The sequence below is a fragment of the Mirounga leonina genome, unplaced genomic scaffold (genome assembly GCF_011800145.1).
Source record: "Mirounga leonina isolate KUSES-001 unplaced genomic scaffold, KU_Mleo_1.0 Mir_114, whole genome shotgun sequence".
NCBI lineage: Eukaryota > Metazoa > Chordata > Mammalia > Carnivora > Phocidae > Mirounga > Mirounga leonina.
Window position 1 is genome coordinate 51,209,688 of NW_023270265.1, and position 27,500 is coordinate 51,237,187.

The window sequence follows — 27,500 nt, forward strand, 5'->3', positions numbered from 1 at the left end:
TTTATTTATTTATTTATTTATTTATTTATTTATTTATTTATTTATTTATTTAAAAGATTTTATTTTTTTGACAGAGATAGACATAGCGAGAGCAGGAACACAAGCAGGGGGAGTGGGAGAGGGAGAAGCAGGTTTCCCGCCGAGCAGGGAGCCCGATGTGGGGCTCGATCCCAGGAGCCTGGGATCATGACCTGAGCCGAAGGCAGACGCCCAACGACTGAGCCACCCAGGCGCCCCCCTTTGTGTTTTTCAAGGGGTATTTTCTCTTTCTGTTCCCTGTCTCTGCCCCTCATCCCTGAGCTCCTCCCGAGACCCTTGTGGAGACCAGCCGTTCCTGACGATTGACAGCACCCCGCTTCATATGCGGCTCTACAGCTTCCTCCTTACAAACTTCTTCGCAGACGGGAGAGCGGTGAGCATCTATGTGCACTAACCTCCGTCAGCTGGTGCGGTGGGCTCTGCAGAGGCCTTGCTTGCTTTGGAATTGGCTCTTTGGAAGCAAGCCTCCCTGTTTCTCAAACCTTCTCTTTCCTCCTCTGGCCCCAGCCAAGGAAGGTCTTCCAAATCCAAGTTCTCAAAGTGCTCTCCACCTCTCCTGGGGGGCACTTATCCCAACTGCTCTTAATTCTGGTTTAATAAGTGGAGATACTTCTTTTGTTCCTGAATCGGATAACTCAATATTTTAAAAGCCAATGCTCCCCAAATTATGAATTCCGTACAGTATCAAACTGATTCTAAAATTATTTGGAAGAGTAAATGCACAAAAATAGCTAAGAAAAATTTTAAAGATTCTTAGAGAAGTTTTGCCCTTCTAGGAATAAAAATACATTTGAAAAAAAGCTATGGAAATTAAAATAAATGGTGTCTGGGAAGGAATACCCAAAAAAGTCAGTGGAAGGAAAATAAGGAATTATCACCAATAATTTGATATTTTAAATCAGTGGAAAAGATGGGCTGATAATTCAGTATATTGTTTGGGTATAACTTGTTCCCATATAAAAAATAAATACAAGTAAATTTCTCCTCATATCAAACATAAAATTAAACTCTGGAAAGATTAAAGACCTATGAAAACTACCAAAGTATCAGGATAAGATGTAAGAGAATTTTGTTTTTAAATCTTAGGATGGAGAAGATCAGCCTAAGCAAATACGTGGCAGCCATGAAGGGGCAGGCTGACTTACAGTATGCCAGAGGCAGGGGCAGGGCACGGGGAGAGAAGCCCAAAGCAAAGCTGTGGACTTGGAGAAGATATTTGCAACATATAAACACAAAAGAGGTAATACCATAAAATACAAAGAGCTGCTGCAAATTAATAAGAGCTAGTGCAATAGGAAATTAGATAACGGGCACTTCACAGAATACAAATGGTCCATAAATATGTGAAAATATACTAAACCTTACTAGGAATTAGACATGCAAATTAAAACAGTAAGATCGCATTATCACCAATCAGGCTAGCAAAAAAAAAAAAACAACTAAGTTTTTTATTTTAATTCCAGTATAGTTAACATACAACATTATATTAGTTTCAGGTGTACAATATAGTGATTCGGCAGTTCTGTACATTCCTCAGTGCTCGTCATGATAAGTGTAGTCTTTTTTTTTTCTTTAAGATTTTATTTATTTGACAGAGAGAGATAGCAAGAGCAGAAACACAAGCAAGGGGAGTGGGACAGGGAGAAGCAGGCTTCCCGCCAAGCAGGGAGCCTGATGCGGGGCTCGATCCCAGGAGATCCCAGGACCCTGGGACCATGACCTGAGCCAAAGGCAGACGCTTAATGACTGAGCCACCCAGGCGTCCCCATGATAAGTGTAGTCTTAATTCCCTTCACCTATTTCCCCCATCCCCCACCCCTCCCCTCTGGCAACCATCAGTTTAATCTCTGTATTTAAGAGTCTGTTTCTTAGTTTCTCTCTCTTTCCTTTGCCCATTTGTTTTTTTTCTTAAATTTCACATATGAGTGAAATCATAGGGTATTTGTCTTGCTCTGACTTACTTCACTTAGCATTATACTCCCTAGCTCCATCCATGTTGTTGCAAATGGCAAGATTTTATCCTTTTTTATGGCTGGGTAATATTCCTGTGTGTGTCTACACACCTCATCTTCTATATCCATTCATCTATCTATGGACACTTTGGCTATTGTCGATAATGCTGCTGTAAACATAGGGGTGCATGTGTCCCTTTGAATTAGTGTTTTTGTATTTTCTGGGTAAATAGTAGTATGACTGCTAGATCATATGGTGATTCTATTTTTAACTTTTGAGTTAAACTTTTTAGTTTAGTTTTTTTTTTTTTTATTTGAGAGAGAATGAGAGAAAGCACATGAGGGGGGGAGGGTCAGAGGGAGGAGCAGACTCCCTGCTGAGCAGGGAGTCCGATGTGGGACTCGATCCCGGGACTCCAGGATCATGACCTGAGCCGAAGGCAGTCGCTTAACCAACTGAGCCACCCAGGCGCCCTTGAGTTAAACTTTTTGAGGAACTTCCTTACTGTTGTGCAGAGTAACTACACCAGTTTGCATTCCTACTAACAGGGCAGGAGGGTTCCTTTTTCTCCACATCCTTGCCAACACTTGTTATTTCTCATGTTTTTGATTTTAGGCATTTTGACAGGTATGAGGTGACATCTCATTATAGTTTTGATTTGCATTTCCCAGAGAATGAGTGATGTTGAGCATCTTTTCATGTGTCTGTTGGCCATCTGGATGTCTTCTTTGGAGAAATGTCTATTGGTGTCTTCTGCCCATTTTTAACTGGATTGTTTTTTGGGTGGTGTTGAGTTGTAGAAGTTCTTTATATATTTTGGTTACTAAACCTTTATCAGATATGTCATTTGCAAATATCTTCTCCCATTCTATAAGCTGCCTTTTCGTTTTGTTGATTGTTTCCTTTGATGTGCAAAAGCTTTTTACTTTGATGAAGTCCCTGTAATTTATATTTGCTTTTATTTCCCTTGCCTCAGGAGACATATCTAGAAAAATATTGCTATAACTGGTGTCAGAGAAATTACTGCCAGGGCTCTCTTCTAGGACTTTCATGGCTTTGGGTCTCATATTTAGATCTTTAATCCATTTTGAGTTTATTTTTGTGTATATGTAAAAAAGTGGTCCAGTTTCATTCTTTTGTATGTAGCTTGTCCAGTTTTCCCAACACCATTTGTTGAAGAGACAGTCTTTTTTCCACTGGATATTCTTCCTGCTTTGTCAAAGATAAATTGATCATAAAATTATAGGTTTATTTCTGGGTTTTCTATTGTGTTCCACTGATCTGTGTGTCTGTTTTTGTGCCAGTATTGATTACTATAGCTTTATAATATAACTTGAAGTCTGGGATTGTGATATCTCCAGTTTTGTTTTTCTTTTCCCAGATTGCTTTGGCTGTTCAGGGTCTTTTGTGGTTCCATACAAATTTTAGGGTTGTTCTAGTTCGGTGAAAAATGCTGGCAATATTTTAGTAGGGATTGCATTAAATCTGTAGGTTGCTTTGGGTGGTATATTTTAACAAGATTTGTTCTTCTGACCCATGAGCATGGAATGTCTTTCCATTTGTTTGTATCATCTTCAGTTTCTTTCATCAGTGTTTTATAGTTTTAAAAATACAGGCCATTCACCTCTTTGTTAACTTTACTCCTAGGTATTTTATTATTTTTGGTGCAATTATAAATGGGATTGGTTTTTCTTCTAAGATTTTATTTATTTATTTGACAGAGAGAGAGAGAGAGAACGAGCAGGGGGAGCTGCAGGCAGAGGGAGAGGGAGAAGCAGGCTCCCCACTGAGCAGGGAGCCCGACGTGGGGCTCAATCCCAGGACCCTGGGATCATGACCTGAGCCAAAAGCAGATGCTTAAATGACTGTGCCACCCAGGTGTCCCTGGGATTGTTTTCTTAATTTCTCTCTGCTTCGTTATTAGTGTATAGAAATGTAGTGGATTTCTGCACATTGATTTTGTATCCTGCAACTTGACTGACTTCATTCATCAGTTCTAGTAGTTTCTGGTGGAGTCTTTAGGGTTTTCTGTGTATAGTACCATGTCATCTGCCAATCTTGACAGCTTTACTTCTTCCTCACCGATTTGGATGCCTTTTCTTTTCATTGTCTGATTGCTGTGGCTACGACTTCCAGGACCATGTTAAATAAAAGTGGTGAGAGTGGACATTCCTGTCTTGTTCCTGAACCTCAGGGGAAACCCTCTCAGTTTTTCCCCGTTGAGTATGATGTTCCCTGTGAGGTTTTCATATATGGCCTTTATTATGTTAAGGTATGTTCCCCCTAAGCCTACTTTGTTGGTTTTTTTGTTTTGTTTTGTTTTAACATGAATGGATACTGTACTTTGTCAAAGGCTTTTTCTGCATGAATTGAAATGATCATATGGGTTTTTATCCTTTCTCTTATTGATGTGATGTATCACATGGATTTGAGAATATTGAACCACCCTTGCACCCTGGAAATAAATCCCACTTGATTGTGGTGAATGATTTTTTTAATATATCGTTAGTTTCAGTTTGCTAGTATTTTGTTGAGGATTTTTGCATCTATGTTCATCAGAGATACTGGCTTGCAGATTTCTTTTTTGAGGGGTGTCTTCATTTGGGTTTGGTATCAGGGTAATGCTGGCCTCAGAGAATGAATCTGGAAATTTTCCTTCCTCTTCTGTTTCTTGGAATAGTTTGAGAATGTTTGGTAGAATTCACCATCTGGCCCTGGGATTTGTTTGTTGGAAGTTTTTTGTTGTTGTTTTGTTTTGTTTTTTTTATGGACTCAATTTCATTGCTGGTAATCCGTTTGTTCAAACTTTCTATCTCTTTCTGATTCAGTTTTAGTAGGACATATGTTTCTAGGAATTTATCCATTTCTTCTAGGTTGTCCAACTTGTTGGCATGTAATTTTTCACAGGAGATTCTTACAATTGTTTGTATTTCGGTGGTGTTGGTGGTTCTTTCTTCTCTTCCATTTGTGATTTTGAGTCTCCTGTCACTCTGATGAGTCAGGTTAGAGTTTTATCAATTTCATTCATCTCTTCAAAGAGCTAGCTCCTGGTTTCATTGATCTATTCTCTTGTTTGTTCAGTGTATATCATTTCTTTCTTTTTTTTTTTTTAAGATTTTATTTATTTGACAGAGAGACACAGCGAGGGAGGGAACACAAGCAGAGGAGTGGGAGAGGGAGAAGCAGGCTTCCTGCTGAGCAGGGAACCCGATGTGGGGCTCGATCCCAGTACCCTGGGATCATGACCCGAGCTGAAGGCCGACGCTTAATGACTGAGCCACCCAGGCGCACCTATTTCTGCTCTCGATTAGCAAAAATTTTGACTAATAACAGCCTCACTAGAATATAAGTCTTTCAAGAGCAGTAAATATTTGTCTTTTGATTCATAGCTTTGTCCCCAGACCTACAACAGTGCCTGACCTCTAATAGCCACTCGATAAATGTTTTTAAGTTTTTTAAAAATTGTGCTGAAATATACATAGCATTTGTCATTTTAACTGTTTCTCAGAGCACAGCTCAGAGGTGTGGGCTACATCGCTCTGCTGTGCACCTTCCCGTGTCATCGTCTTCAGGACCTCATCGTCCTGCGCAGCCGGAACTCCGGCGCATGAAACCCTGACTTCCCGTCCCCTCCTCTTCCACCTGGTCCTGGCACCCACCACTCTACTCTCTGTGTCCGTGAATCTGACTGCTGTGGGGACCTCAGGTAAGTGGAATCATGCAGTATTTATCCTTTTATGACAACTGTGTTTAAATGAAGGAATGAATTATATATTATGAGCAAAGATAGGCAGTGAAAGATTTTTAAGTTTTTTTCCAGTTATATTGAGATATAATTGACCTGTAACATTGTAGCAGTTTGAGGTATACATGATGATTGGATGTATGTATGAATTATGAAAAGATCACCACAATAAGTTCAGTTAATGTTCATCACCTCACAGTTACAAAAAAATGCTTTTTCCTTGTAGTAAGACCTTTTAAGATCTTCGTTCTTAGCGACTGTCAAGTGTATGAACAGTAGTATTGTTAGCTGTAGTCATCATGTAAGTTACATCCCCAGAGCTCATTTATCTTATAACTTACAAAGTGAAACATTGTCGCCACCTTCAACCCAAATCCTCCAACCCCATCCCCCACCTCTGGCAACCTCAAATCTGATTTGTTTCTAGGAGTTTAGGTTTTTTTAGATTCCACGTAGAAGTGAGATTATACAGTATTTGTCTTTTTCTGTCTCATTTGTTTTACTTAGCATGATTCCCTCAAGGTTCATGCATATTGTCACAAATCTTTCATTTCTGTGGCTGGGAGAGAGTATCCCATAGTGTGCGTGTATGTATGTATTATATATATCACATTTCCTTTATTCATCATCATTGGACACTTAGGTCGTTTCCATGATGTGATGTGGCCATTGCAAATACACTGCAGTGAACATGGGGGTGCAGATATCCCTTTGGGAGAGTGATGTCATTTCCTTGGGATGTATACCCAGAAGTGGAAAAGGTAACTCATGTGGTCATTCTATTTTTATTTCTTTGAAGACTCTCCATACTGTTTTCCTTAGTAGCTGCACCAGTTTGCATTCCCACCAGCTATGCAATGAGGGGTCCCCTTTCTCCTTGGCCTGGAGAGCATCTCTTATCTTTCATCTTCCATAACAGCTGTCCTAAAAGGCATGAGGTGACATCTCATGATGGTTTTGGTGTGCATTTCCCTGGTAACTAGTGATGTTGAGCACCTTTTCATGTACCTGTTGGCCATTTGAATATCTTTGGGAAAATGTTTCAGGATTTTTCCTCTTTTATAATTGGATTTTCTTTTTTGCTATTGAATTTTATGTATTGCTTATATATTTGGACATTAAGCCTTATCAGATGGGTGGTTTGCAAACTTTTTCTCCCATTCTGTAAGTTGCCTTTTCACTTTGTAGATGTTGCCTTGTCGCTTTGTTGATGGTTTCTTTTGCTGTGCAGAAGCTTTTTAGCTTGATGTGGACCCCTGTGTTTATTTATTTTTTTATTTTTAAGGATTTTATTTATTTGAGAGAAAGAGCGCACAAGTTGGATGGGAAGGCAGAAGGAGAAGCAGTCTCCCCACTGAGCAGGGAGCCTCCCAGGTGCCTCTATATTTTATTTTGTTCTTTGTGTTTTAGTTGTCCTATCCAAAAACCTGCCAAACCCATTTCAAAGAGCTCTTTCCCGTTTTTTTCTGAGAGTTTTATGGCTTCAGATACTACAGTAAGTCTTTAATCAAACACTCTGAGTTAATTTTTATAAGTGGTGTAAGATAGAGGTCCAATTTGATTCTTTTACATGTGAATTTCTAATTTTCCCAGCACCATTTACTGAAAAGAGTGTATTTTCTCCAATGCGTGTTCTTGGCTTCCTTGTCAAATATTAGTTGACAGAACATGCACGGGTTATTTCTGGGCTCTCCATTCTGTTGCCTTGGTCTGTGTGTCTGTTTCTGTTCCAGTACTATATTGTTTTCATTACTATAGCTTTGTAATACAATTTGAAATCAGGATGGGTGATGTCTCCAACTTTGTTCTTTCTCTGGGTTGCTTTGGCTATTCAGGATCTTTTGATTCCATACAAATTTTTGGATTGTTTGTTCTAGTTCTGTGAAAAGTGCTGTTGGGATTTGGATAGGGATTGCACTGAATCTGAAGATGGCTTTGGGTAGTATGGACATTTTTATAGTATTAATTCTTCTAATCCATGCACATGGGATATCTTTTCAATTATTTGTGTTTTCATTTTCTTTCATCAATGTCTTATAATTTTCAGTGTAGAGATATTTCTCCTCCTCAGTTAAATTTATTCCAAAGTATTTTATTGTTTTTGATGCTAGTGTTAATAGGATTGTTTTCTTTCTTTTTCAGATAATTTTTGTTAGTTAATAGAAACAGTACTGGTTTTTGTATATTGATTTTTGTATCTTGCAACTTTACTGAACTTAGTGATTGAATTTGATAGTTTTGGTGGAACTTAGGATTCTCTCTATATAAAATCATGTCATCTGCAAATAGAGACAATTTTGCTTCTTTCTTTCCAATTCTGATGCCTTTTATTTCTTTTTCTTAACCTGATTTCTCTGGCCAGCACTTTCAGAAATAGATATTTTCCTACATGCTGGTGAAGAGACCATTTGGCAATACCTAACCCAAATTTAAAGTTCATGTTTAAAAGTGAACTAACAATTTTACTTCAGGAGCAATTCCTTACAAAAAATACTGATCTGTGCACAAATATACAAATTACAAGCATGTTCTTTGTAGCACTTCTTTTTTTTAAGATTTTATTTATTTGTCAGAGAGAGAGAGAGAGAGGGAGAGAGAGCACAAGCAGGGGCAGAGGCAGAGGGAGAAGCAGTCTCCCCGCTGAGCAGGGAGACAGACTCAGGGCTCAATCCCAGGACGCTGGGATCATGACCTGAGCCGAAGGCAGACGCTTAACTGACTGAGCCACCCAGGTGCCCCTGTAGCACTTCTCAGTGTAAATTTTTTGTTGAAGGAAAACATTTGTACAGAGGAGTTCAGGAATCATAAGCATTGAGCTCTCTGGGGTTTTACAAAGAGAATATACCAGGATCCCACCTACCTTCTCTTAGTCACTAATACCCCACCCAAGGGAACCTCAATTCTGACTTTGACACTGATTCCTTTTGCCATTTTTGACCTGTATATAAATGGTAATCACATAGTGTGTTCTTTTTTATGTCTGGCTTTTTTCAGTTGACATTGTTAAGTGAGATTGATCCATGTGAGTGCATGTAGTAATAAGAAACGTGCTCTCATTGTCATCTAAAATATTTACATTGTATGAATATGCCACAATTTCATTTATTCGTTTTACTATTGACGGACATGTTTCCATCTGGGGGCTTTTAAAAATAGTGCTATTCATGGAAACTTCTGGAAGTGATGGATATGTCCATTACCTTGATTGTGGTGATGGTTTAATGGGTGCATATATATGTCCAAACCATCAAATTCCATACGTTAAATATGTATACTTTTTTGCATGTCAGTTATACCTCCATGAAGCTGTTAAAAAATAGTGCTGCTATTAGCATTTTTGTTGGTGTGATTTAGTAAATATTCATACATACTGCTGTTGGGTGTAAAGTTAGCCCTGGGATTGCCGAGTCGTAATGTGCAGCTTTAGTAGGTACTGCCAAGGAACTGACAAAAATAGTTGTACCAATTGGTACTCCCACCAGCTGTGTGTGAGTGTTCCTTCCGGTCTACGCATTTGCCAAAATATGATATGGCCTGATTTATCATAGTTAGCCATTCTAGTGGAGGTGTGATGGTACCTCTTTGTGGTTTCTTTTTCATAATCCTGGTAATTAATGAACTTTAGCATCTTTTTTGTATTTATTGGTTATTAGGATATCTGGATTTCTGTGAATTGCCTGTTTAAGTATTTTGTCCTTTTTTAAATTAAGCTATTTTTTCTTATTGATATGCAGGGTTTCTTTATATTCTGATGAGTTCTTTGTCAGATATATATCTTGCAAGTATCTCCTTCCAGTCCATGGCTTGCTTTTTCATTCTGTTGAAGGTATTGTTTTAAGGAACAGAATTTCTTAATTTTTTATTTTATGGTTGAAGCTTTTTGTGTCCTATTTAATATAGGTTTGCCTGGTACATTTATAAACATATTCTCCTGTGTTTCCTTCTAAAAATTTTATCTTTCACATTCAGCCACGCATCTGTCTGGACTTGAGTTTTATGTGTGGTGTGAGATAGGGGTTAAACTTTATTTTGTACAAGAGACTTAGCCACTTGTTGGCCCAGCCTCACCTGGTCATGTGTGGGTCTGTTTCTGGATTCTACATCCCATTTGATTGGACATTGAACTATCCTTGCATCAATAACACTCTGTTTTAATTATAGTTATAAAGTAAGTCTTGATATTTGGTGGTCTAAGTTTTCCAGTTTTGTCTTTCATCAAGATTATTGACTATCCTTGGCTATCTGCCTGCCCATATAACTTTTAGATTCAGCTTGTTAATTTCCACAACACTAAACCTGATGATATTTTTATGGTGTTTAACCTACAGGTCAATTTTGGGAAATTTTACTTTATTAAGTTTTTAAACCCACAAACAGAGTATATCCCTCCAATTATTTAGACCTTTACATTTTTTCTCAATTCTTTTTTGTGGTCTTCAGTGCGCCAGTATTGAACAATTTCTATTCAATTTATTCCTAGATATTTGATATTCTGCTACTTTTGTAAATGGTATCTTTCTTTAAAAATGGTATCTTTAAAATTTTTATCATATATTTTTTGTTGCTATACCATTAGTTTTAATAGCAAAGAATATGAAATTTTCCAATGGGGGGCCGATTAAATCATTGCACTTTTTCTCTACAGCTACTAGGATACATGGGGTGGATTCCCATGTACCAGCAGGAGGAGATTATTGGTGGAACATGATGCTGAACATATAAAAGTCATGCTCTGTGTGTTACAGTTTTTTAACTACATGGAAATGTGTATCTATTTGTAAAGTCCTTAGAACAAGGTCTAGAAAGATTGACAGCCACTGGGTAACAGTGTATCACCGGGGAAGAGGAGGGGTTGAGGCAAAGCTGGGATGAAGGAGGATTATCTTTGTCCTTCCTATCCATGTTTATAGCCTTTATTTTTACAAGCTTGGATTACAAGAGACCAAGTAAAAATGGACTATTATCTGTTTAATGCCTCTCTCGCTTTTGGCCCAGGACCTGGCCCATAGCGAGACCTCCACAAATACTCCAAATGGAGCTGACATTCTGGTGCTCACTTGGCCTCCGGGGAGGCCATGGGTCTAATGCAGGAGTTCTTCCCTTGTTCTGCTGCTTTGAAGATTATATATTATAGACTAACACAAAAAATAGGCGCTATGGAGCGAAACCATGCAAGATAATGAACACTGAGCCCTCCAGGGCTGACGTGGAGTGATATTAAGCCACATATCCTGAGCCTCAATCCAGGGGTTTGGTTGCAAGCGCTGGGGATGCTGAGGCTGCAGCAAGTGTCCAAGCAGACAAGTCCCCTCCTCAAAGGGCTTCTGGTCTCGTGGATGACAGGACAGATGCTGCTTAAGGAAAGTCTCGGCTTTATTAAACGGTGCAGGTGCTGAGGAGAAAAACTGAATAGAAGAGAGGGGGAAGGCATCTGGGTGGTAGTTAGGGTATGGGTGTTAATTTTAGAGGGAGCCAGCAGGGACACCTCCCTGGGAAGGGGGCACAAGACCTGGGTGGGGGAAGCACAGCAAATGCTTTTGCAGAAGAGGGCTCCAGGGAGAGGGAACAGTGGGTACGGAGCCTCGGGCAGGAGTCTATGTTCGTGGACCGTGAAGTAACCCGTGTCCTGGAGCCGAGGCAGAGGGGAAGGGGACTGTGGAGTGGACTGTGTCCATCCTGGTGGCCGGTGGGAGAAATCTGGAGGGGGCTGCAGTGAAGGTGGTCTGCCCTAACTTGGAGGAGCCTCTGGCTGCCGTGCTGAGGAGGTCAGCTGGGGCAGGAGGGAAAGCCATGGGACGCACGGGGCGCTGGGACCTTGAGCCAGGAAAACAGGTGTGGTTCAGACCAGGGGGGCGGAAGTGCGATCGCATATCCAACTTAGTAAGATAACAAGTTTTGAAGACATTTAAGAAACAGAACAATGACATTTAAAAGGTGGGAGTATATTCTGGAATGTTCAGCAAATAATGAAACCACTTTAAAAAGCCATCCTCAAAGGCTTCTTCTTCCCTTCAAGGAAAATTTAACTCTGGAAATGAGCTTAGATGAGGAACCCCGTGTATGTCTGTTCCACGGGGGACCAAGGGCAGCCTCAGAACGGCCCCGACAGAGTTCAGGCTGGGGCTGGGGCAGGCTGGCCCAGCCGGGGCCATGTGAGGGCCCAGCTGCACCCACATCTCCTCACTCCAGGTGGGACCCAGGCCGTGAGCAGGACTTTGTGGCCTGGAGATGCTGAGTAGGGGCCTATGTGACCCCTACTTCTACTCCATCTTGTGGGCACAGATCCTGGGAACAGAGGGGAGGAAGACCCTTGCCTCGCTTAGGGCAGAGCGCGGAACGCCAATGGCTCTGACAGACTGACCTGGGACTCCAGTCCCAGCAACTTTCTCAAGGAAATACAGTTTCCTCTGAAAACCAAATGCCTTAGGAGTAATTCTCCATGAAATGTTGATTTTTTTATTTTTGTTTTGATAAAACCACAGGACTTTTTTATAACAGCTTTATGGAGAAATAATTCACATACCTTAAAATTTACCTGTTTAATATGTACGATTCAGTGGTTTTGACCACAGTCGATTTTAGAACGTTGTTAGCACCTCAGAAAGATTCTCCCCTCATGTTTCTTTAGCTGTCACCCCACTTCCCCCATGTTTCCCCTCTGTAAGCAACCACTAATCTATTTTCTGTCTCAGTGGATTTGCCATCTCTGGATGTTGAGTATAAATGGAAACTTGGCTTTTGGGGATCAGCTTCCTTCACTTAGCATAATGTTTTCAAAGTTCATCCACGTTGTGGTTCATCCATGTTCCCTTTATAACTGAATAGTATTCCATCGTATGGATCCACCAGATTTTTAAAGTCCATTCATAATGGACATTTGGTTATTTCTACCTTTTGATTATTATAATGCTGTTATAAACATTCGTGAGCAAGTTTCTGTGTGAACATAGATTTTCATCTCTTAGGTGTATAACTAGGACTAGAAATCCTGGACCCCATGGTAGCGGTTTAACCACATGAGAAACTGCTGGTCTATTGAAAGTGACTCTATCGTTCCCTCCGTCCACCTGCAGGTGCATGAGGTCAGGCGTCTCCACCCCTCACAGCACTGGCTATGGTCGGACTGGCTGATCGTAGCTGTCCTGGTGGGCGTGAAGGGCATCTTACTGTGGCTTTGATTTACATCCCCCTGATGACTGATGATGTGGAGCATCTTTTCATGTGCTTGGTGGCCATGTGTGTGTTTTCTTAAAAGAAATGTCTCTTTCTGATCATTTGACCATTTCTAAATGGAGTCATATGTCTTCTTACTGGTTGTGTTTGCAAGTGTTCTTTATATATTCGAGATGCAGGCCCTTTATCAGATACATGATTTTCAAATAGTTTCTCCCATTCTGTGGGCTGATTTTGATAATGTCTTTGAAACATAGATATTTTCAGTTTTGATGAAGACCAGTTTCTGTTTTTACTTTTATGATTCATGCTTTTGGTGTCAAAGCTAAATGTGCACCAGATCCAATGCATCACTCACAGTTGCCAATTTATGAGACATCTGTTGTCAAATCTAAAATCCTGAAGGCAGCCCTGTGTGTTCTCTTAGTTTTACCATCTTAGCTCTTACATTTAGGTCCTTGATCCATTTTAAGTTAACCTTGTGTGTGGTGTGGGTAAGAGTCCAGCTCTATTCCCTTGCTTGTAACTCTGCAAGTGTTCAGCACTGTTTGGTGAGGAGACTGTTCTCTTCCCCTTGAACGGCCCTGGCACCCTTGTCAAAAACCGGCTGACCATAAATACACAGGATCACTTCTGGACTCTCAGTTCTGTTCCACGGATCTGGCCATGTACCCTACGCCAGGACGACACTGTCTTGATTTCTTTTTCTTTGCAGTAAGTTTTGAAATCAAAGTGGAGTCCTCTGACTTTGTTCTTCTTTTATGAGATTGTTTATTCTGGGTCCTGTGCGCTAGCATCTGAGTTCCAGGATCAGCTCGTCAGTTTCTACAAAGAGCCAGCTGTGATTCCGATAGGGATTGCTTCGAATCTGGATATCAATTGGGAAACACTGTCATCTTAACGATAAACCATCTTCCAATCATGAACATGTGATGTTCTCCCATTTATTTAGGTCTTCTTTAATTCCTTTACAGGTCTTCTTGAAAGCCTCTGGAGCGCTTGAGTGATCAGCGCTGATCTGATACAAAGTGCAAAGTCTCCACCTGTCTAAGCAGTTAGATGGAGGGGAGCAGGGTTTGGGCTTTGTCCTACCCCGTGAGGGAGCCTCCTGCCTCCTGCATGTTGCAGCGCTCACCAGCATGCCCAGGCAGGTGGGGGCTCTTTGCTCCGTCTCCTTGCTACTTCAGTTCAGAGGCCCTGGATATTCTCCTGACTTTGACCCTCCATCCCTGAACACTGTTCTCTCCTCTTCACAGCCAGGGAGCCCTATCTTAGGGTGCCCGGCCATCCTGATTTGCACTCACATGTGTGAGGGGGTCACTTTATTTGGCATACGTCTATCCACTTCACTCAGCCCACCTTACTGAAAAGGCCCCCCATTTGCCACTGCACTGCTATGTCAACTGTGTTATCAGTCAGGGGACTGTGTGGACGGACCCGCTTCTGGACTCTGCTTCCTGAAGTTGTTTTATAGTCTTGCTCTAACACCAAGTGGTATTACTTACTGTGGCCCCATAAGGAACTTTGTTAGGGACGGAACAGGTGTGCCCCCAAATCCAAATGTTGAAGCCCTACCCCACAACATGATGGGAGGTGATGAGGTTTAAATGAGATCCTGGGTGGGGCCCCATGATGGGAGTCAAGCCCTCATAAGAGATTGAAGCCCTGCTTCTCTCTGCGTGGTGAGAAGGTCGCCGTCCGCAAGCCAGGGAGAGAGCCCTCACCAAGAACCAGATCTGCCAGCACCTGGATCTGGGGCTCCCCAGCCTCCGGGACCGGCAGAAACCAAGGGGTGCTGTTTGAGCCCCCCTGGGGTGTGGGATTGTGTCGCAGCTACCCAAACTGAGTAAGACGGTGGTTCAAGACCCCAGGCTTCCCACTCGGTCAAGATTGCTGGGGCTTCTCGTGGTCGTTTACAATTCCATGTAGACTTCGGAATCAGCTTCTCAGCTTCAGGAAAGGAGCTGCACTGAGATTGAGACAGAGTCCAGGGGTCATTTTAGGGAGAATCGGCATCTTTTCAACATGTAATTTTTCAACCCACGAAAGTGTTCTATGCCTCCATTTCTTAAGATTTTAAACATTTCTCAACAATTGTAAGGTTTCCTGGGAAGACATCTCACATAACATTGGTAGCTTTCTTCCTGGGTATTGGGTATTATTTATGGTGTTATAAATGGTGTACTTTTTTTAAATTCCTACTGTTACAAAAATACAGTTGTATGTGGACCTTGTATTCATCAGTCTTACTAAATTCCACTTACTGAACTTAATACTTTTTAAGTTCTTTTGGATTTTCTCAGGACACTAATTTTATTATTTTATTATTTTTTTTCTTTCAAGATTTTGTTTAACTTGTAGTTAGCTAACATATCGTGTAGTTTTCTCCCTCGTTTGGTCAGTAATTATTTGGTCACTAGCAGCAGAAATCCCTGCAAGGAAGTTCAGGTAAACGTGAAGTCAGTATCAGGCCTCAAGGACGCTGCACTTCACAGTAGCCTCTCCCTTGGGCTCTGCCTCCCTGGGACCCCATGGCCCTGGGCTCCCCAGTCCGCCCTGTCTGAGCCCCGAATGACTGCCCGCGTCAGTCTCCATGACCCTGCAGCACCAGCACCCCGCTACCTCTGGGTGTCCTCTAGAAGCTTCCACCTCCCAGACACACCACGTAGTGATCCCACTGTCATTCTACTATTTTTTCCAAATATATATTATTCTATAATATTCTATATATTATATATTTATTTTTCTTGCCTTCTCTTGACAGAGAAACTTATAATTTTGAATTATCTTATATACCCAGTGTTATGTGCCTGCCTCACCTTAAATTTGTATCATTAGTATTTACCATTTTATTAAATATACTTTAAAAGCATGACCTTAATGGCTTAGTAGAATATATAATATTCTATTATATGGCTATACCGTAATTCAATTAACAATTCCTATTTTCTGGTATTTGGGTTCTTTCCAGTTTTTTAAATACATATTACTGCAGCGAACAGTCTTGTACTTGAATCTTGCCTAATCTCTGATTATTTCCTTAAGATTGATTCCTCAAAGTGGAATTAGTGGGTCAAAGGATATGAACATTGTTAAGTCTCTTGATATAATGTCAAATTGATTTCCAGAAGGCTTTACCAATTTACTCTTCTATCGACAACTCTAAGAATGCCCATTTCTCCATCAACAGGATTGAGTATTAGCTTTTAAGTAAAATCTTTTCTAATTTAATAGATGAAAAAAATTTCATCTCATTATTTTGATGTGCATTTTTAAGTAAGGTTGAATATATTTTCCTAAACTTATCAATCACTTGTATTGTTCCCTTGTGAATTGACTGTGAATTTGCCTGTTTTTCTTCAGGGTATCTGGTCTTATTGATTTGCAAAAGCTCATTGTATATTGAGATATAAACCCCTTGTTGTCATTGTTGCAAGTTTCTTTCTGTCTCTCCCGGTGGCCCCAGGCCCAGCCCAGGTTCTGCTGTCCGCAGTAATGGTGCAGGGCTTGTCTCTGGTAGCTGGAAACGCAAGTTGCGCTCAGCTAGGCGCCCTGCCCTGTCAGTTGAGGGGGCTGTCTGTAGCCTTCAGCGCGGTGGTGGGAGAGGTCTGATGGGGCAGCGGGCGGATGCCCGGGATGCCCGAGTTCCCCTCTGACGCTTCTGTTCTTTTCCGGCCGACACCTCTGACTTTGTGGTTGCTCATTCTGATCCTGCTAGCCAAACCACTGGTGATCTTCTTTTCCTCGCTTTCTCCCGCATCCTGCCCCTCTGCTGGCCATGACAGAAGCCTTGGCAGAGCCCTGCCTGGGGCTGGGGCATTGGCCGGTGGCGCAGGCCTCACAGCCCCGTCCCTCTGGCACTGCCTCAGTGCCCCTTCCTGCCCCATCCCTGCACCATGTGAAGGGCTCCCACACTCAGCTTTCACTGCAGACGCCATGTGCACTCCAGGGGCGCCCCGTGTGCATGGGCATCCTGTTCTCCCCGGCCCCATGTGGACCACATGGTGACCCGAGGATGCTGGTGGAGAAGCACTAGGGAAACAGCTCCTTTGAGGCCCCCTCATTTGTTGCAAAGGCCCTGGGGAGGAACCTCTCTGCCTTCAGTTTTGGAATCATGGTCCTGTGACATTGGTTGTGTCCAGAAGCAAGGCCGCGCAGAGCTTCAGCTGACGATGGCTGCACAAGCCAGTTTCCCTCTCATGGTCTGGCTGAGTCAAGCCCTGGGGGCGGCATGTGTCCTCCCTGAGCTTGCTTGGAACCTTCCCAGGGAGGTGTGGTGGTTCTCCTTCCATCCACACGGTCAGTCTCTCTCATTCTCTCAGCATCCCCCTCCCCTGCCCAAGGTATCTGAAACCCAAGTCAGTGGGAAGGCAAGAATGGGAGATTAGAGACTTCATTTAGCCTCTAGCCCTGGGCCTTCCAGCCCTGTGACTTTGGGCTGGCCATGTAGCCTCTCTGAATGGCAGTTTGGTCACCTACGAGGAGGAACGGGCTCCGTGGGACTGCTAAAATGACCTGCAAACCCCCCCATGGCAAGTGTGCATGGGGTGTGGTGCTTGTTTGCTCTTCAGAAATGCGTGGGCTGCTCAACTCACTTTAGAGCTTATGTTTTAAAAGGGAGTCTCCAAGGATTCTTGAATCAGGAGTGATGTTCACTCTCCTCCTGAAATAGTGCCTACCCTGATCTCGCCCTGGGCTGTGCCTTGTGACCTGGGCTGGGAGTCCCAGTGTAGGACGAGAAGCTGAGGAAGGCATGGCTGTGTCTTGTCTTCAAGAAGCTCAGAGTCCACCCAGGGTAGGACGGGAGAACCCTGGGAGGCCAGCAACTGGTGGCCTTGGGAAGCTCCCAGGTTTGGTGGGCACACAGGCAAGGCCCCCTCAGCTGGCCTGGGAGAAAGGGCAGTCCTGCCCAGGAGCCAGTGTTTGGGCTGAGTAAGAGTTGGCCGTGTTTCCTCTTCGCCCCAGATCACAAGCTGCGGTGTATGAGGCCTGGATGTTCCCCATGGCCCCCGCGGGTGTGGCACAGAGCCGATTCAGGACGTGGGTGGGTATGAACCAAAACTTACTGCAGTTCCAAGAGAACGTGTCTCTGTTGGCCCTCTGTGGATCGTGAGTGCGGACCTCACCATCCCTGTGAGTTCTACCAAGGACCATGGGCGTCCCCAGGTCATGCCACAGCTGGGTCCCGAGCTGAATGGTACCCATTTGTGTGATGGGTTCACTTTGCCAGGCCAGGACGGGGTGGCGGGGGGAGAGTCAGAACCGTGTCTGAGTCTGCATGCGCGTCAGGGGCTGGGAGCCGTGTGCACGCTGGCTCCCAGCACCAGACTGGCAACTTGCTCTCTGTGAAACTGGGAAATGACAAATGACCAAAAAATCAATTTGTAATCTGATTGGAGGTTTTTGATTTCCTCTGATGAGTTTAAATTTCATTAAAAGCAACCTTATTCCAACATAAAAGGAATCCTTGAAGGGTAAAACAGGGGATTGTCTCACTGAGTATAAAGCCTCCTGACTCTTTTGTGTGATTTATTCATCGCATTAATTGTGAGGGCCAACCTGTGGTGTCCGTTGGCAGCTGGGCCCTTATCAGGGCCTGGGATCGGCCGGGCGCGCTCAGAGCACAAGGACTCACATTCAAAACTCGCTCTTTGGCATATTGACACTTGAGTTATCAACAACTCTTATTATCTGCTGGGAGGGAGCTCGCAGCTCGTGGGGACAGAAGCAGCTACAAATCGCTGCCACAGCCGCCCCTCTGCATTCTCTTAATTGTATGTATTCTCTGGAAAAAATGATCACCGTGGCCTCTTGTCTTGATGAGAAATTGACATTTTCGGAGGACCTCTTTGGGTGCTCCCAGCGAGGAGATAAGGCTGAGTTGTTTTAAAGGAGAACAGCCTTTCTTCCCTTTCAGCTCCCTCCCCTTTCCCTCTTTATTGCTCTCAGTGACCCACTTGATGAGTATGGATTTCATGAGGTCTTTTTCAGCATTTGAACTATAAAAGGTTCAGAATGACACCACCCCTTATAGACAAAAGATAACCTTGCCCTTTGAATATATCGATTCTTTATTAACTAGGCTGTTTAATGCAATGAAATGAGGCATTAGATGGAAGCCCATTTCAAGTGCTTTGAATAATCTTTAAAAGCTTGAAAGACCTTAAAAGGCAGCCCGACAATAATTGGCATACATTTGGAGAGAATGCAGTTCTTGCTTCTGATTCGAAACACAAACATGAAACAATTTCTCCCCAGGTTGTAGGACCCTGGTGAGCCAGCTCCGGGGAGCACCCCCCCCCCCCCCCGCTGCCCAGGCTGGTACTTCCGGCACCATCTTCAAGTGGGGAAGGAGGGGACTTTGGTCCCCAGCGGGCCCCCCCACCAGCACCTCGGGAAGGACCCCGGGGGGGATGGGCGGGAGGGTGGGCAGCCAGCAGCCTTGTACCCCGAGAGCCTCTTTTTTCCTTTGCTATCTCTTTAAGGCTGAGACAAAAATGCAGCCAAAGCAACCTGATTGCCATTGACAGGAGAAAAAGGTATTCACAAGTTTCTTTATGTTTTGAATAATTGTTTCCTGTTTTGCTCAGCAGAACAAGTAATTAAGATGACATTTGTGAGTACTAATTTGGATCACACTTACGTGTATGTGTTACAGAGCTGCAAGCCAAAACATGCAAAACCAGCCTTTCATTGAGGAGCAAGTGCAAAATCCAGAATGAGCTGGAAGGGGCGTGCCGAGAATCCGCAGGAGCTGAGCTTGCTCGTGTAAATTAGAGCCCCAGGGCTGAGGGCGGCTCTCAGGAGCTTTGGTGCCTTTGGCCGCCCCACCATGCTGCCCACCACCCCTGCCCCCCGCCCCAGGCAGAGCGCGGAGGCGGCTCAGAGGGTCTGTGTTGCCACTGCCGCGGGCCCGGGGTTGGTGATGGCGTCCCCCATGTCAGACGCCAGCCGGCACCACCGTCTGGGCCCCTGGTGTCCGGCCGCCTGCCCAGAGCCTGACGCTGCTTCTCGCCCCAATGCGCTGGGTGGGGTCGGTGGGAGGAGTGGGTGTCGGACGCGGCCCGAGCACTTGCTCGCGACCCGGCGAGCCCCCCGGCTTGGAAGCAGTGGCGGGAGCGCCGGGGGTGGGGAGCTCGTGGCTGTTAATCGCCACGGTGCTGCTGTGGCCTGCGTGTCCCACACAGAGTCGTGCACAGCTGCTTGGAGGGCAGCCTGCGGACAGACGGCCCCTCTGGGCCCCGGGCCATCCCAGGACCTGGAAGAAGTGCTCTAGGCCGGATAGAGGAGCCGTTCGAGGACTGAGAACTTCGTAGAAAGGTTCTTCCATGAATTACTGTATCTGGGCCAAGATACAGCCCTGGGGCCCAGGGTGTGCAAAGGAACACCACCCCCCCACCCCCCCCACCACCAACCCAGTGTACCTTGTGCACGCCTTCTGCCACTCGTTGTAGTCAAAACAGATAAAATTACCCAAAGTGAAATTCACAGACGAGAAATACTTTAATTAAATATTGTGTAAAATGAACATTTTTATACAGTTAAATATCTGAAAAAATGTACAGATAAAACAATCTTATTGTAGGGTCTTTAACAGTAAAATCTACCATTTAGTGAAGCGCTCGATTTTGAGACAATGAAGCGATGAGGGGCATTGACTAATCTAAAACACAAACCGAGTGCAGGGATGAGGAAACTTGCAAACGTTCTTAACATGTACACGTGAGCTTGTTTTTAGATCAAACCCTTACTTATACAAAATAAAACGGAGGCAATTTAGTTCCAAAGTGACTTCTCAGGCTTTCCCACGTAGCTAAGCCTTAGCGGTCAAAGGGACGGACTGTGACCCACCTGACCACCGGGAACATTCTGCTTCTTTTATTTAGTCCCTTGAATGAACACTTTCCTAAGTTGTGCATGGTTTTGTTTTTTCTTTTTTCTTTTTTGTCAAAGTTTTTTAAAGTCCCTCCTTTTTGTTTTAAATCTGATTTCTGCTGCAATTTGCAAAACATTTGCTGTGCTGTGTCTGCAAAGCAGTTAACACAAAGGGGAAAGACTGACCCTCCTGGTCTCACTGTGGGTTTGGCACGAACAGGCACAGGATCTGAAGGAGGTCATTCCGGTTTAAAAAGTACAGACGGTGCTGTTGGGTCTGACCACAAAAAAAGTATTGTTTTAAAAAAAAAAGTTAAAAACCAGCGGTGATTTTGGTTCTCCCTGAAACCTCTCTGAATCCTAGGTGGGCCCGGGAGGACACACAACGCAGCAGAATCAGACGCAGAAAGGAGCGACACATGGAACACCAGGTTTGTGCTTTTGTTTGTGTGTGTGTGTGTGTGTGTGTGTTACACCGTAAATCTCCAAATGAAATATCGATTAACAATTGTGTCATGAGCCTGTGATAAAATAGCACAAAGGTTCTTTAAAGAAGTCCACTTTTAAGGCATCAGAGAAGTTAATGTGGCAAACATTTTAATTAAAACATCAGAAGTAAATTTTATTTTAAACTTTAGGCCTCTGAATTTTTCCAGTAAACACAGTTCAGCTATGTGGCAAAGTCATGGGTGGCAGCTAAAATGACTTTTTTACATTCTACAGAAAAATAAGGACACAGCCCCAAACGGTGTCCCCTCTTCGTTGCTGTTCCACATGCACAGAATCTACTAGGATTTGTCACAGCTGAGTGGCACCGTTTTGTTTTGACTATACAACGAACTTTTTTTCAAAAGTATTTGTTCAGATAACTTAAAAATAATATAAAAATAAACAATGAATTTGACTTTTCCTCAAAATAAAAAAAAAAGGGAAAAGAAGGATGGAAAGTCTAAACAAAAGCAAATCTTTGAAGTACAAATGAAATGCAAGGACACTGGTTCGCTTTAACAAAACAGGTCAAAGAGACAGCTCTGGGCTTAGTGCTCTTCCCAACACCAGGCCACGATCCAAAACCAATACAGACAAGAAAAAGGAAATGGCAGGAAAAGCAATGTACAAAATTTCAAAGATAAATACAATATTTATAATCGATATGTTACAAAAGAAAGTCCCTTAGCAACTGTAGGTGTTCATGGAAAAGTGTTGAATGGAGACCATTTTATTCCTTATGAGACACATAAGGAAGAAAACGTGTTTTGTTTTTTTTTTCTAAATATTTAAGTGGATCTGAAAAAAATTCAAGACAAGTGTATAAATATTTAGCTACAACTTTGGCAAAATCACAAAAGTCTACAATTTTATAACCACATACAAAACACATTAGGGAAGAAGGAGCTAGAAGTCAAAAGGACAATTTCTGGTACAAGAAACATGGACCTCACAGTAGCCTAAGAATGCAATAGTATACAGTGCTAGCAAAAGTTGAAAAAATGTTGCAGATCACACTTGCTTAACAGGAAGCTCTAGCAGTGGGAGAATATTTTAACCAACAGACAGTAGCATATTTTTTTTTCTGTCAGTGTGCTTGTTGAAGGCAAGAGAATTCAATATCAAAGTTACAATTTCTAACTACAATAAGTTACAAAGTTTCATTTCATTAAGATGAAGTTAAGCAATGATAAACCCACCCTCCCTCCCTGCCACCCCGAATTCTCCTAGTCACGTAGTCCTCCTTTCTTCCAGTTCGATGGCTCACACCTCCTTGGCCCCTTTTTTTTTTTTCACCACAAAAAAATATTTCACATTATAGAGATACACAACCATTGTGAATCTAAGTATGAGCACAGAAAAATGTTTGGAGGCATTTTTCATCAGTGTTTCATGATAATCAAAATGGTGCATTCACAAAGTTTCTCCCAACACATAGCAAGTACTAGACATAGCGAAGACGGAGTCAGAAACTTTATACAAAATAGGCGTCGCTTTGTTTTCCTTAGTCTTCAGGACTGAGAAATGTGAAAATATGAGAAAAGTTCAGTCAATAAAATGGAATTGTTCATGAAGAAGTAGGCTGTTTGCATGTTGATTCTTAATAGTTTAAATAAAATCTTTAAACAAAGTCTCTTGTAGCATTTCCACCGCGGCTGACGTGTTTGCAGACAATGGCTTCAGCAGCAGCTCATATATACTAAACGTGTCCCCTGAAGTCCGTCCTTGGGTGCTGGGTGCTGCGGGAGGGAAGGCGAGCCCCTCACATCGGCGGGACTACCAGCCCAGACATAGCTGAAAGAGAGAGCGCAGCAGGTTACTGGGCCGCCCCTCTCGCGGCCGGGCGGCCTTCGCCTGGGGCTTGACTCAACGGTGACGTGGGGCGTGCGCCGCACCCACTAACCAGCCGTGGGCTTGGTCAAGGCGCGGGGGGGGGCCTCTACCTCACGGGACCGGGGTACGTGTGGGGACAACCCCCCCCCCCCCGACCTCTCACGCTGCAGCCCTCCTCAGAGACTTCCTCTGGAAGGGAACGGCTCTGGCCATCGTGCGCAGAAGGCTGCCGCCTCCCACAGGTCTCGGTGGCTTGTTTATAGCAGACGGAGGCCCAGACTCCCCAGAGGCCACCTCTGTGGACAGATGTGAACCAACCTGGTCACGCCTGTGACGCCAGCCGGGGCCGGCCCGCAGGCCCGGTGGGACCCGGGCGCCGCGCTCACTCCCTCCGTGAAAACTGGATGTGCCTCAGTCTCCCCCTCTGCTCTCAGCCCTGGCCTCTGACTTCTTCTGACTGTTCCGTATCGTAATGGTGAGTCACGGGCTCTCCAGGAGCAAAGCCGCTCACAGCCCAGCTGCCCTGCCCTCTCAAGGCCAAGGCCCCGAAGAGACCCCAGTCACAGCCCCGCCTCAGGGCGCTCTTTCGGCCCCTCTCGGAATAAGAAACTCGGTGCTAAAACGCCAAGCGCAGCGGACGCTTTCCAGTGAACTCCTGGTATGAATATGATTTAAAATCTTTTAACTTTAGTGTTGTTTAATTTTTGTCAGAATGATCATTCTCATTAATTGATGTAGAACATATTCATACGTTTGTTCACGTAGTGATGTGAGCTTCAGTTTCCCAGTTCATTAATTCCAAGTCTTAACTCCTCTCCGACTCACCGTTACAACGTTATGGTTTTGGCAGACCCGCGTGGGTACACGCTGCCCAGGCAGCACCGTGCTCCCGTGGGCCTCCGCGCCGTGCGGACGGTGGCCGGGCCGTGGCACCTGGCCACCACCGGGCCCGCAAGCAGCTCTGGGCTGGGGGCCGCGGGGGCGGGCCCGCAGGCCGGTCGGCGGCACACGGGGCCTGGGCGTCCCTCTCATACACTAAGATGTTGGGAAGACAATTATTTCAAATCACGGATACCTTTCCAGTTCCTTTTTTGAGCATTAGTTCATCAAAGTGAAATATGCCACCGACTTCACAAAAGGGCCAGTTTGTCTTCTCCACGGTAACGTCCTCAGCACCCAGCAGAGAGCCTGGTACATAGTAGGTGCTCAGTAAATACTGGTTGAATGGATTCATTTTTTTAAAGGAGTAACTGGATTTGATTTTCACCGGGAGGAGCATATACCAAAGGTGGTTCTGAAAGAGGCCAGATGATGGCCACTTAATTCAGCGCCTGTGGCCCCCGTGAGTCACAGAGCCACGCGGAAGATCACGAGGCCTAGGGGCACTCACGTGGCCCACCCGCCACACACCTCACAGGCCACGGTGCGGCCTACGCTGCCCAGAGGGACCCAGCCCTGGGCAGGCACGGGGTGCCTGCTCCACGTGGCCCCGTCTATGGGCAGCCGTGTCCACGGGGCGCCTCCCCCTGCCCTGGGGGCCAGCCCTGCTCCCTCCTGAGCGTGTGCAGGAGAGGACTTAGAGAAACCGACTCCCACCCGGTGTTCACGCATGCACGGCCCTGGTCTGGGTGCACCCCTTTCCGAGGACAGCACAGCCTGGCGGCCCAGGGTCTGCTATACCAGGTGGAGAAGGCAGACTCCGTCTCGGGACACGGAGAGCACGCTGGCTTGGGGCTGGGCTCCGCAGGTGACCCGATGACCCGCCATCCCCGTCCCGAGGCTACTTTGCTGCGAGCGAGCAAGGAGGCTGCGAGCGCAGGCGCTACGGGGGGGTGCACCCTGCTCTCACTGGGCGAGCCGCGGCCCTGAAGGCCTGTCTGCTGAGTGGCCGGAACAGGGCCCCCCCCCCGGTCCCCCCGCTGCATTCGCACGGCTCCCCGGTGCTTCCCCTTCCTGCGGGGAGGGGCCGCTTCGCCAGGAGGGCACGTGGGTGAGGTTGGAAGCAGGACGCGATGGTTTCCACCACCGAGAGTCTGCTACCGGTTGAGGGTGAGCGAAGGGGGCTCGTTCACGTGGATACCGGGCCGGGGGGGGGCTCACATCGCGGCCCAGCAACGGGGAGCATGCAGCGGCCACGGCGGGGCGAGCACCCCGAGGAAGGGCTGGGGCCCCGCGCCCGGCCCGGCCTCGGGGGAGAGTGCCGCCGGCGGCGCTCGGGGGGCCCGGGGCCAGGACGCCACCCCTCACCTTGGAGTCCGTTCCCGTTGGTGCTGGTGCAGGAGGGAGGAGGAGAAGCTTGGGGCCGGACCACGGGCGCGAAGGCGCTCTTTTGTTTCACTGCAGAGATGACATTGGCAGGTGAGAATGAGAAAATGCTGTGTGTGCCGCTACAGTTTGAAGGGAGGGTGACCGAAGAGGCTGCCATGGTGGGGCTGGACGGTGCTACTGCAACAAAGCACAGACGGTCAGGGCGCGCGGCGCGGGGCGCAGCAACGCGACACGGAGGGCTCCTCGGGCCGCGCCCGGAGCGTCGGGGCGACGAGACCACCGTGACTCGCTGCCGGCCCGGCCGCTCTCCGGACAACAGGCAAGCCCCCGTGGCGGCCTCTCGCTTCCAGTCGGGCGGCCCCACTCTGCGCAGGTTCCCGACGTGGCCTCGCGGGGGGCCCACCGCAGGTCAATTTACCGTCGCCACACGGACCCCAGCCTCCAGAGCCACCCTCCCTCTGGCCCAGCAGCTCACATCACAGGACAGCCAAGCAATGCACACATTTGACCTGGTAGTGAACACGAATCTACGTGATGACGTGTGACAAAAACAGACACTTACTGCCGTAGGGAGAGTTGGCGGAAGAGCCATTAAGAAATCCAGGCGAGCCCGGGACCCCTAGATTGGCCATGGCGCCACTTCCATATCCATTCATGCTAGTGCTGACTGTGTTGTAATTGGACTGCTGGGGAGTACTGCTGGGGACGTAGCCTCGCGGGGACACGCTGCTGGTATTGCGACTGTAGCCGACTGTTAAGACCCCCCCCGGCCAAAAATAACGTTATTATCAGGGAGAGACACACTTGGGGGGGGCTCCCCGCGAATCTCTAGCACATATGCAACATTTCTCATTGACCTCACGCTCCACGCCTGCCCGGCGCCTCCAGCCGGCTCCTGGCCGCGCCGGCCCCGTGCGCTTCGGTCTGACCGTCAGGTGCTTTCGGGCTTCTCTTCAGAAGCAGTTACCGACAGCGTGGGCTCGGGGCCTGTCCCCCCACGCTAGGCGAACTTTCGGACCTTCAAGTGCCACGGCTGACAGGGACAGCTCGTTTGTGGCCGTAACTGCCCAGGAAGGGCTGCTTGGGGGTCTTCATGAGTGTGGGGAGGGCTGAGGCGCGGTGGCGTCGGGCCCGCCGCGGGAGGGCGCACGAACCGGAGCCGAGCGGCGGCGGCGGGCCCAGGCCTCCTCTGCGACCGCTGCCGGCACAGGTTGGAGGGAGGACAACTGAGATCTGCTCAGAAGTGGCTCACGGGACAGGGCCCCGTGACCTGCGGCTGCCAGGTCACCGCATGACGGGAGCAGGTGCACCCGGGGTGAGGGGAGGTGGGGCTGGGGGGACTGGGATCTCCTCTCCATTTACGCCTTCCCAGTCCCACCCGTGGGACATATCTGAGAAGGGTCCCGTCCACTTACTACCCCACGGCCGTCCTGTGGCTCCTCCCAGCCTTTCAAAGAAACTTCTGGCAAAAACCAGTACCCCGCCCGAGTGGCAGCCAGGTACCGCGGCAACAAATTAGTTCTGGGTTCTCCGAGCGCTCCCCACCCCGCGCGCGCCGGGCAGGGCCTCGGGGAGCGGAGTGCAGCCCGCCTTTCCCGCGGGACCGGGACCCGGGCGGCTGCGGCCGAGTCTCAGCTGTCCGTGGGAGCGCGTCCAGGGAAGGGGGCTGGCGCCGGCCCGGCGCGTACCTTGGTCGTTGGCCTGCGAGGTCTCGGACACGTTGACGGCTAGCTGGCTGCTGAAGGAGTTCACGCCCATCATGCCCGTGTGCGCGGGGGTGTTGCCCAGGGTGGGGATCTGGTTGTGGTTGCGGGGCACGCTGTACAAGGCCTCGGCAATGTCAGCCGCTCGCTTCAGGATGATCTCCTAGGGCGGCAGGGGAAGGGCCCGGTCGCCTCCAGCTCTCCCTCGCGCCCCGGGGAGCGCAGGCGCCCTCCACCTTGCCCCACGAGGCGTTCCCCTGCCCCTGGGTCCAGACGGGGACACAACTGATTCTGTAATGGGAGAACCAGCTCCCTGAGGAAGACGGTGTGACAGTGCCTGTGAGCGGCCATCTGCTCGATCTGCACCCACAGCCCACAGGCCCCCGAGGGGTGCACGGAAGCCGGGGACGCACCGCGCCCAG

General features: G+C 46.5%; 1 protein-coding gene across 11 annotated transcripts in view; it reads right to left on the reverse strand.

Moving 5' to 3' along the window:
• Positions 1 to 20,389: 20,389 nt before the first annotated feature.
• EBF3 (EBF transcription factor 3) overlaps positions 20,390 to 27,500 on the reverse strand; it is a 117,999-nt gene continuing 110,888 nt past the window's right edge. For 2 of the 11 annotated variants that reach the window (XM_034986150.1, XM_034986133.1), the window contains exons 13-17: positions 27,064 to 27,241; positions 25,938 to 26,126; positions 25,355 to 25,552; positions 24,183 to 24,295; positions 20,390 to 23,068 (exon numbers count right to left, since the gene is read on the reverse strand). In XM_034986150.1, the coding sequence (XP_034842041.1) occupies positions 23,051 to 23,068; positions 24,183 to 24,295; positions 25,355 to 25,552; positions 25,938 to 26,126; positions 27,064 to 27,241 (696 nt within the window). In that variant the 3' untranslated portion in view covers positions 20,390 to 23,050. Of the gene's footprint in view, positions 23,069 to 24,182; positions 24,402 to 25,354; positions 25,553 to 25,937; positions 26,127 to 27,063; positions 27,242 to 27,500 lie in introns of those variants that run through there. The other 9 variants (XM_034986198.1, XM_034986179.1, XM_034986217.1 and 6 more) reach the window with 7 other exon arrangements.